Source organism: Emydura macquarii, unplaced genomic scaffold (assembly GCF_026122565.2).
Source record: "Emydura macquarii macquarii isolate MOO-44397 ecotype Brisbane River unplaced genomic scaffold, CSIRO-AGI_Emac_v2 contig_629, whole genome shotgun sequence".
Classification (NCBI taxonomy): domain Eukaryota; kingdom Metazoa; phylum Chordata; order Testudines; family Chelidae; genus Emydura; species Emydura macquarii.
The window spans coordinates 8,345,875-8,355,793 of NW_027130766.1; the positions used below are offsets into that span (position 1 = coordinate 8,345,875).

General features: G+C 42.6%; 1 protein-coding gene across 1 annotated transcript; it reads right to left on the reverse strand.

Moving 5' to 3' along the window:
• Positions 1-7,181, reverse strand: LOC137148291 (keratin, type I cytoskeletal 19-like). Its single transcript, XM_067540937.1, has 8 exons — positions 6,567-7,181; positions 5,496-5,578; positions 4,513-4,669; positions 3,214-3,375; positions 2,622-2,747; positions 2,152-2,378; positions 1,233-1,384; positions 1-357 (listed from the first exon to the last, which is right to left on the reverse strand). Exons 1-8 carry the CDS (start codon positions 7,179-7,181, stop codon positions 332-334), a joined length of 1,548 nt encoding a protein of 515 aa, XP_067397038.1. The 3' UTR covers positions 1-331.
• Between the last annotated feature and the right edge of the window lie 2,738 nt (positions 7,182-9,919).

A 9,919-nucleotide genomic window follows, 5' to 3' on the forward strand; every position in this document is an offset into this window, starting at 1 on the left:
CAAAGTTTTATTAGGGACACATTTTCAGCAGAAGGTAAATTACCAACCACGGTACAGATTAACACAAGTAAGGAATTATTGTGATTAGACACACACAGACCATTACAGAACGGAAGAAGCAAATATCAGGATAGGCCAGAAGTTGGACCAAAGCTCAGATGGGCCTCTTAGGACAGTAGTGTTGGCATTAGCAGCGTTAAGTAATTGGGAGGAGCACTTCTCCATGCTCTTTGCATAGGTGCACAATGAGTGTGTTGGGTGAACTCTGCCTTTGTCCGTGGGTGGGTCTTTGCTTGGTGGGTCTTGCACTGGAAGATGCCAGTTTCTCTTATTAGTCACAGATCTTTCGTCCATGCCCTGGAGAGAAATAAATAGAGCCATTACTTTGCTTAGAGAGAAAATAAAACCTTCCTTACAGCATCAGGCTATGAGATGTGCCTATTTAACATACATGCTTAGAGTGGGGGCTGGAGACAGACACCCTGACGATTATACATGCAGACGAGCTCCAGAACTTCCCCCAAATTGTTTATTTGTTTAGAATACAAGAAAAGAATACAAATAGCGCAGCGCGGGCTGGGAATGCACACGAGCTGGATGCTTGTGCCCTACCCCACCCCGCCGTCATCCATCCCCTAGACACCCAGCTCAATCTGTCCCCAAATGCATTCAATTTTTCCTAGAATGTAAATGAAAATTGTTTCACTCTCCCCTTGGCTGGATGGATCTCCCACAGATACTGTTTGTGGCCTTGGAGCCATTTTCCTATCCTCCAGCAAAACCTCGTTGGTTCGGTCTCGCTCTGTTTTAAGAGCCTTTTGGTTCCTCCTTCGCCCTCTGAAATACAGTTTCCATTTCCAGCCTCGTTCTCCAAGTCCTCTCTCTCCCTCTGTCTCCACTTGCACTTCAGGCTACCTCAATCTTTTCTCTCTTTTCCTTCTCCTTCACTTTCACTTCTCTTCTCCCTCACTTGTACCCTTCATAATTCATAGAGAGAGAGAGTCACAGCTGCATTTGATCCTGTTTCTTGACTACACTCCCCATACCATACCACTGCTGTGTCACCATGTCCGACCGGACTCTCCAGTCGCCTTACTACAAGGTCCTGAAAGAAGAGCTGTAGCACCTCCAAACCACCTAATGGAGAGTGGGTTTGATAGCTTCTCTCCTGCCCCATTAGAAAGAAGAGGACAAAGGAAACAGTTTCCTTTCTACAGTAAGTCAGTTCTTACCTTTTATATCACTAGGATGGCAAGGCGGGACATGGGGGACAGAGTGGGAAGATGAAGAGTAGGTGTGAGAAGTTTTAATGACTCCTCCTCCTCCGATTCCAACTGAGCATTTACCAACTCCACCTCCTACGCCACTCCCTCCTTCCGAACAACTGTGACAAGAAAGAATGTTTGGAGAATGAAACAGCAACCAACCTTACAACGGCATTGTGACTTTGTCTCTCATCAATCGCTACCAGTCCAGCAAAGTGCCAGGAGCTGGCCACCAGCCCTTCCCGGGCTTTCTGGCACCTTCACTTCATCTACGCAGAAAAGCCAAAGTCCGTCACTACAAGGCCAGTCATACTCCCCATTAACTTTGCCCACAAAGGATGAATAAGTCATAGACTGTCATTGCCAATGAACTTTTTAAACAAGTTCTGAGTCCTTAGCTTCCATGTCAAGAAAGCATTTGCCTAATTATTTATACTGCTTGTTTCACAATAACTAGAGATCGAGATATGCCAGATACACTGGATAAAAGAAGGCAAAAGTACTTCAACTAATGCCCTCCTCGTGGTAGCTGTTGCCCACCACATACCGGGAAGTACACAACAATACGAGATGACAGTACATTGGAAGTTACAGTATTGGAAGGCACTTGTCTTATTAGAGTTCTCCATTCTGCAGAGCCAAGAGGAGGAAGCGAGATCTGGCTCAAGTTTTGGCTGCTTATCTAAACTGAATCTCCACACCCTCTGTGATTTGCTAATGAGACCGAACTAGTAACAGCTCAGTAGGAATGTGGAAGGTGTAGACACCGTTATATTGGTTCCCTACCCAGAATTGATCCCTTGCTGTTCATGTTCCTAGACTTCACATTGTACAGATTACAGCATAGGTGTTTGCTTTATACACTGCTGTGTCTATGTATACGTACACAATGTCACGCTGTCCTCCTTCCAGCAGGCAGCGGTAAGTGTGAATCTCCTGCTCCAGTCGACATTTGACATCCAGGAGGACCTTGTATTCGTGGTTCTGGGACTCAATTTCTGCTCGCAGGTCAGCCAGTTGCTGCTCCACACAGGTGATCTGCTGCTGTAACTGGCATAGGTGGCTGTTGTAGCGACTTTCAGTTTCAGCCAAAGAGGCTTCCAGGTTGTCTCTCTGAGAATAGAAGCAAAGTCAAAATCACATGATATTTAGCTATGCATTGAATTTAACCCATTTGGATGCAGGAAGTTGAGTGTTTCCAGTGCAGAAGTAAAACAAATCTTTGCTAACAATGGGCATGACAGCTATATCATGACTTCTAAGTGGAATGCCGGGCATGGCGGGTCCTCCATCAGTCCAGGAATCCATGCATCAGTGTGGCATGGGTGAGATCTCAATGGTGGCAACATCACATACCTGGCTAAGATGAGCTTGCAGATCAATCTCCAGGCACTGCAACTGTCGTCTCAGTTCAGAGACCTGGCTGTTGCATGACTCAACCTCCTGACTGCTTGTGATGACCTCACGATTCACCTCCTCAATCTGAAAAATAGTAACACAGAATAAAGAGAATAAAGAATAGACACACAGAATAAAGAGCTTCACGGGGATTTTTTAAATGTCAGGTGAATCTAGTGAATGTATAAAACGAGTGGTTAGCTGAAGATGGAATATGTCTCAATGGTTGCTTATAACTCCTCTGGTATTCTAACATGAAGACCTCTCACAACTTCATCAAAAATTCTCTTCTGTCCTAATCAACAGGCTCGCCCAGTGTTCCACCAACACACCTCAATAATGACATGTCACAAACCCTATTATTCTATGATAGGCACGCACTGTGCATGCACTGCACCTCCATCCACTGTGCAGCTGGTCACTATAAATCAATGCTGATCATTTTTAGAATATATTATACAGAAATAACTTCTCCCCACTGCATTCAGCTGTGATTCTGAAATACCTCCTGTATTTTTGCTTGAGGGAGTTACAGTTATGATGAATTTACCTTGCATTCATACCAGTTCTCCACCTCTTTGCGATTTTGCGCAATCATTGTTTCGTACTGACATCTCATTTCCTCTAGGATTTTCTTTAGATCTGGGCCAGGACAGGAATTGACCTCCACGCTGACGTCACCAGTGGACTGATTTCTCAGACAATTGATTTCCTGCAAAGATAACCCAGATCAGCTTGTGCAAAAAGAAGAAAAAGTGAGTCGAGTTCTCTGGCAAGTAAGAGCACCACACCCGTCAGTGAGCCTCTACATCCTGAGGCCATTTCGGACAGTCACAACACCTGTCTGTGATGCATCTTCTCCATTATACACCCAAATCTGATGGGGAAACCACAGATGATTTTCAAGCTAAACGCTCCTGAGCTAAAGAAAAAGTGGGTGTTTTTTGAGGTGTGTTATGGTTAATCACAGGAAACTAAGGACTTCCTGACTATGTTTGCTGGAAAAAAGGCCATTTTTTTTATGCTTCATCTCCACCTTTGTCTTTGTGTCACTTTGTGACCTGAATCCTGCATAAGAAGTGCTTTCCTGTAATAGCCAATTTCTACATTATGCTTTTAACAGTTTATGTTTTCACAACAGCTATCATTTGTGTGTGTGTGGCTTGTCTGTACTTCAAATCTAGTCAGCCCATTTCTACTGCCGTTTTTTGGTCCATACATACTGTGAAGGAGTTAAGTATGAAGAGTGAAAGTCAGTCATTTCTGTCAATGTGTTTGAATTAGTGTTACAGGTTCCCTTGTCCTAGACCTCTTTTTGACAATCAAGTCATCCCTTAGCTTAGATTTGTCACAATATGTTGGCTCTTTGGATATTTTTTCCTTTTATGTTTACAACTTAAGAGTCAGGAACTTGGTTCAATGGTAAGAGAGAGTGACCTACTGTTCCTCGATCTGCTAGTGCATTTCCAAGTGATCTTGGGCAAAACACTTCCCATAACTATTCCTTATATGCTGGCTTCACAACAGAGAGATTAATTCTATCTTCACAGGGATGTTGTTAGTACTGATTAATTGCTTATGAAGTGTTTTGAGTTAAGTTCTCTGGATCAAATGTGCCAAAGAAGACACATGACCCTCCATTCTTTATATCTGAAATTAGAATGAATGTGAGATGGCAACAGGATTTGCGAAAGGTGTAATACTATAGTAATTATATGATGTTTATGAATTATGAATATTTTATTAGTAGTAGTTGCAGTAATGCCCTAGCGTTTTAATGAAGATCAGGTCCCCACTGCTGTATCAGTAATGTACAAAAAAAAATGTATGTAAGTGGATGAGATCCTACCTCCTCATGGTTCTTCTTCAGGCAACACAGCTCCTCCTTCAGGCACTCGAGCTGCGCCTCCAGGTCAGACCTGCACAGGGTCAGTTCATCCAGAACGTGGCGTAAGCCATTAATATCAGCCTCCACACTCTGGTGAAGGGCCAGCTCAGTCTCGAACCTAAAAAAGACAGAAAAGTCAGGCCCTGAGCCCATCATCAAGGATCCTGGTTCTGCACTTTGTTTATGCTGTCTAGCCTATCTGTGTGTTCAAAGGCAGGGATTTGATGATTGGTTCATGAAAGACCTTCTTCTTCCACTGTTTTATTTTATTTTATATTTTGCCCCCCTCCCCTTTACTATCACTACTGAAGATATATCACACACCAATCTTTCTGCACTTCCACTGGGGAATAATCGAAGCCCCTTTGTTTTTAAAAAAAATCTGTGGACCAGACTCTCAGTTGGTATAAATCTGCAGAGCTCCATTGCCTTCAGTGGATTCAGGCTAACTTACACTGGTGGATGATCTCCCTGTATATATTTAGTCCCCTAAGCCCCACAAGCAAACTCTTTATTGCCCAAAACACTCTGTCCTGGAAATGCGCCTATTCAGGGCACCTCTAGCGTCAAAGACTGAAGGCACATCTCAAAATCTGAGACTACAGCCTGTCATGCTGACCAATACTCCCCCATAGGGTCATCTGTATCCATAGCTGCCTTATGTCTTCTAGGGGGATTATTGGCTCTTTGAGGGTAGGGACAATCTTTGTATTCTGTGTTCTACAGTGCCCAGCACAGTGGGGTCCTAGTCCATGACTGAGGCTCACAAGTGCCATGATAATCCAAAAATAAATAATAATAAAATCTCAGAAAAATACAACCTGTCATAAATGGGGATTCCAGTTAACCCCTTTGGGATGTTTCATAATTGGAGAATTTGGGAATAGAATCTGAGGGAACATGGGGAGGAAGACAGAGTTTGTCTAGTACAGAGAGAGACTCACTTCAGTCTGAAGTCATCAGCTGCCATCCTGCTGTTATCAATGTTCAGAATGATCTTGTTGTTGTCTAGGGTTGCACAAACAATCTGAAAAGCAAAAGGGTAGGGGGGACTTTCAGCCCTTCATTCTCTTCTCTCTGTTGCATTGAGTGTCACGTTGCAAATTGCAGTCTTTTTACACTCCCAGTATTCAAATTCAGACAGACAGGAAGCACAGAAAATTTCAGCTCCCAAGAAGAACGTTTGATAATGTCTGAGAGTGTGAAATGAAATAGGTGAAATGAATAAAGATACACGGTTAAAATGCTAACTGTTTTGCAATTATAATGAGTGGTACCTGGTGCCTGCTATAACAAACCTCACATTTTCAAACTTCATCTAATGTTCATAATTATGAGCTTATAGTTTTTCATTGCAAGACTTGCATTACAGCCCAGCCTTTGGCATGCGTCTCACTCCTGCTCCCTGTGATTCTGTCTGCTTTGTTTTCCTAGCTGACTAACCCTTCCTCAGAATATGCTTGGAAAATACTTTTACAAAAATTAAATTGCCCCCTCAAAACTATTAGTGGCAAAGCACTCTTTTTTTCTTGTTGTTCTTTAGGGGAGCATTCGCCTTCCCCGCCCCCACTTCTGCGTAGGAGCTCAAACTTGGTTGAAATAGAAATGAGATTTTAACCAGAACGCTGGAAAACTGACGACAGGCTAAAAGTTAATAATGAAACTAACATAGTGGATTAATGATTGAATTTCTCTTTTAGTCTCCTTTTGGGTATAAATATATTTAAACATCCAGTTAGAAACTTCATTCAGGAGGAGTACTGAGCAGGCCTAGATTGTTCCCTGTACATATAAGCTCTTTCTCTTTGTACAAATCAGGTCAAGAAAAGACAAATTGTAAATGGACTCGTGAGTTTTCACACCCTCACTCATATTTCATAGAGCAGTTGCCTTAATTTATGTCTGCCAAGAGCATTTTACAAAAGTGAAATAATGCCTCTGAAACTGCATTAGGAGCTGAACACAGACTCAAAGTGAAGCTCTCACAATGGGAAATACGGCCACAAATATGTTACCTGATTTTGAAGATCTTCTATTACTTTATAGTAGTGGCTGTAGTCCTTTGGTATCCCGCAGTGGCCATGTTGGGCATACCATTCCCTGATTTTGCACTCCAGTGCAGCATTTTCTTCCTCCAGGCATCGCACCTTGTCCAAGTAAGAAGCCAGGCGGTCATTAAGGTTCTGCATGGTCAGCTTTTCATCGCAGGTGACAAATGCGCCATCTCCACAAAAACCACCAGCACCAAAGCCACCACCAACTGCTCCACCAAAGCCACCACCAACTGCTCCACCAAAGCCACCTCCATATCCACAGTGGGAGCTGCCACCACTGAACCCAATACTAGGACCTCCATAGCTGCACACTGGGAGACCTGCTCCTAAGACACCTCCATAGCTGCTACCAGCAAAACTACCAGCGCTCAGTCCCACTCCACAACTCGCTCCACCACTGAAACTCCTGCCTGAAAAGCCTCTACCACTCCCTATCCCACTGGAGCTATATCTTCCAGAAGAGACTGAAGAAATTCTTCCTCCTCCACCACCACTGCTACCTCCAACCACACAGCTACCACCACTACTCCTCCCTTTGGAAGAGAGAGTAACGGTATGCTTGGTGCTGTAGCTCATAGCGACAGCGATTAAGAATCCAACCCTAAGCCCAAAGCAAGATGCACAGCTTGATATGAAATCAGACTGCAGATTTCCTGTCCCCACAGATCTCTATTTATACCTTCTACAGTGGGTGTCAGCACTAAGGTGTTTCTACTTCCCATGGGGTTGGCTAGTCTTGCTGTTTATGCCAAAGACTAATTTCCCAAAGGCAATTTACCTCCAGAAATCTCAGCTCACAAGGAAGTTAATTTACATGTTAGCAGCTAGTTCCAAATGTACATTCGAAATGATGTTTCATGAATCATCAGCGTTTTTTTATGTTGAAAATTTTACAAGAAGCCAGGAAAAACATGGGTCTAAATTATATACAGGGAAGAAAGTATACAGTTGATTGCAACACAGAGTGCTTTATCTGTTATTATTTAATTTTATTTTGTCTTTAATAAGCATGTTTTTCCTTATGAGGTGCTGGGGTGTAGATATATAAGATCAAAAATGAATGAACAAATATGTAGTTTTACTTCGGTAAAGTGAAACAGCAGTGAACCTCTCTGTGGAAAGATCTGAGACACCGTGATATAAACATTCAGGTCTGCTCTTTGGTCCTTTGACAGATAGTAGGTCCAGTACACTCCTAAGAAAGAGAAGTGTTAGACTGTTGAAGTAGAGGAAGTGGAGCAGGAGGTTCCCAAACTGTAGTCTGTAGACCACTGATGATCCGCAAGGAGCACTTGCTGTTGGTCTGTTAAATAGTTCCTCCTCCTTGTGTTGAGCTAATAAATGGCATTTAAAATAAGCAAAATAGACATTAAATACTTTCCTAATGTTTCCTAATGTTACTTTTCCCATGTAAGCAATTGCTGTAGTTACCACCTGGATGTGTTGTGGTTGTGATTGGAAGGGCAGATGTTCCATACAGTGGTGAATAGAATTGCCCATGGACAATTTCTTTGTTAATATATGTTGTGTTGTATGAAAAGCTGGGAGCTCCTGGAATAGAAAATGTAATGTAAAACTGGACTGCTGATAGCACTGGAGGAATGACTGGCTCCAAAGAGGTAGTCTAGGTGTGACCAAATAGGTCTTTTCCATTGCCAATGTCTAAGATTCTATACTGAGCAGGGAAATTAAAGTAAGGAAAGCTTTCCCCATTTCTGACCTGCATAGTAATTGGTGTCAAAACATTCAGCTTTGCTCTGAATGCTTGAACACCACTAGCGTTATGATAGACGGGCAGGAACTGAAGAGGGTTCAGAGAACTGGCATACTCCCCTTAAGGACAATAACATTTGCCCAGGAGCACATTTTAATATGGGAAGCTTTTCTCTTCAAGTGCATGGGCATATGTTCTCTGATAGATGGAAATTTATAAACAACTACTGGTAGTGATTGGCTTTTATCTCACATACACCCAATTAGCCCTTTAAGGGAGATGTTATGATCAACCTTCATTTATATAGATTGTGGTACTTTAAGAGAAGACAGAGATGGTGTCAACTGCCACTCCAGAAAAGAGAGGTTTCTTTATGAAAGAGTTAGAACTATTTACATCCAGCCAGAAGCAGTCAGTTGTGAGAGTCAAAACTCACCAGCATGAGATTGTGCTAGGATCCTGGAAGCCCTAAAATGGAGAATTAGGAGCAATCAGGAACTCTCTGTACAGTGAAAGGGTAAATTCAGATATTGTGATCCCTGAATGAGCGAGAGAAATTGATTCCACATTAGAGAAAAAAGGGTTACTGAACACTTGTTGTGAGTAAGTAATTCTCCAATCCCATCTTCCCTGGACGATAGTGTAAGATTAAATTCCTATTTACACCTCTCAAACCATCTCATGTTTACTGGTGGGATTAGTTGTCTACCTTGGGCACTTACATGGCTCCCATCACGAGAGTATCCAAGTTCCTCCCAAGTGTTTACGGATTTATCATCATCCTGTCCATGTGAGATAGGCCACTCTGATCCCCACTTGATTGATTGGTTTAGATTTTAAATGACAAAAGAGATGCCTATCCAAGGCTCTAGGGGCCCTGACACAGTCATTAATTATACAGTACATGGAAATCCCAGCTGCATTAAAATAATCCTTCCAACAGGGTAGGGGGATGAATACAGACTGATGAAGGGATTTGCTCCAAATCTCAGCTGTGGCTGAGCCAGGAACTGAACATACAGCTACTGAATTAGGTTACAGTGCTTTAAACACAAGCTTGTCCTTCCTTCAGATTCATGACTCAGTCCTTCCCCACATACAGGTCAGGAAAGACTCATTCATGTGCAAGGAAAAAAGAAGTAAGGAGAAAACTCTGATTCTCATCACCTCTATTGTGGAGTACAATTGGAGTTGGGGTTCTGTGGACGAACAGAAATGTGTAATGTTTTTGTTGCTCAAAACTTTGGTTATGCTGCACAAGATATCTTGAAAAATTACCCAGCCGTAGTCCACAGCAAGCAGTGTTTATGAATGAAATTACATTCCGTTTCCTCTTTCAGAGATATTTTAGCACAACAGAGTTCCATTTTCTGGCCAGCACATCCAGTTGCCTGAATTACATGCAGCACAAACAGAGAGGTTCATTGTCAGTTCCATGTTGAGTATTTTAGGAAAATGTTTATACATTTATAGTTAGCTAAAGACTCCGGTGCTTGATGTACAGACCCTGCCAAGGATCAGAGAGGGAAATGCATTTATGTTAGCTAGTCATGTAACTAATTCTGACCCTCCCCTGCCTCTGTAACTCCCAACTACCCTT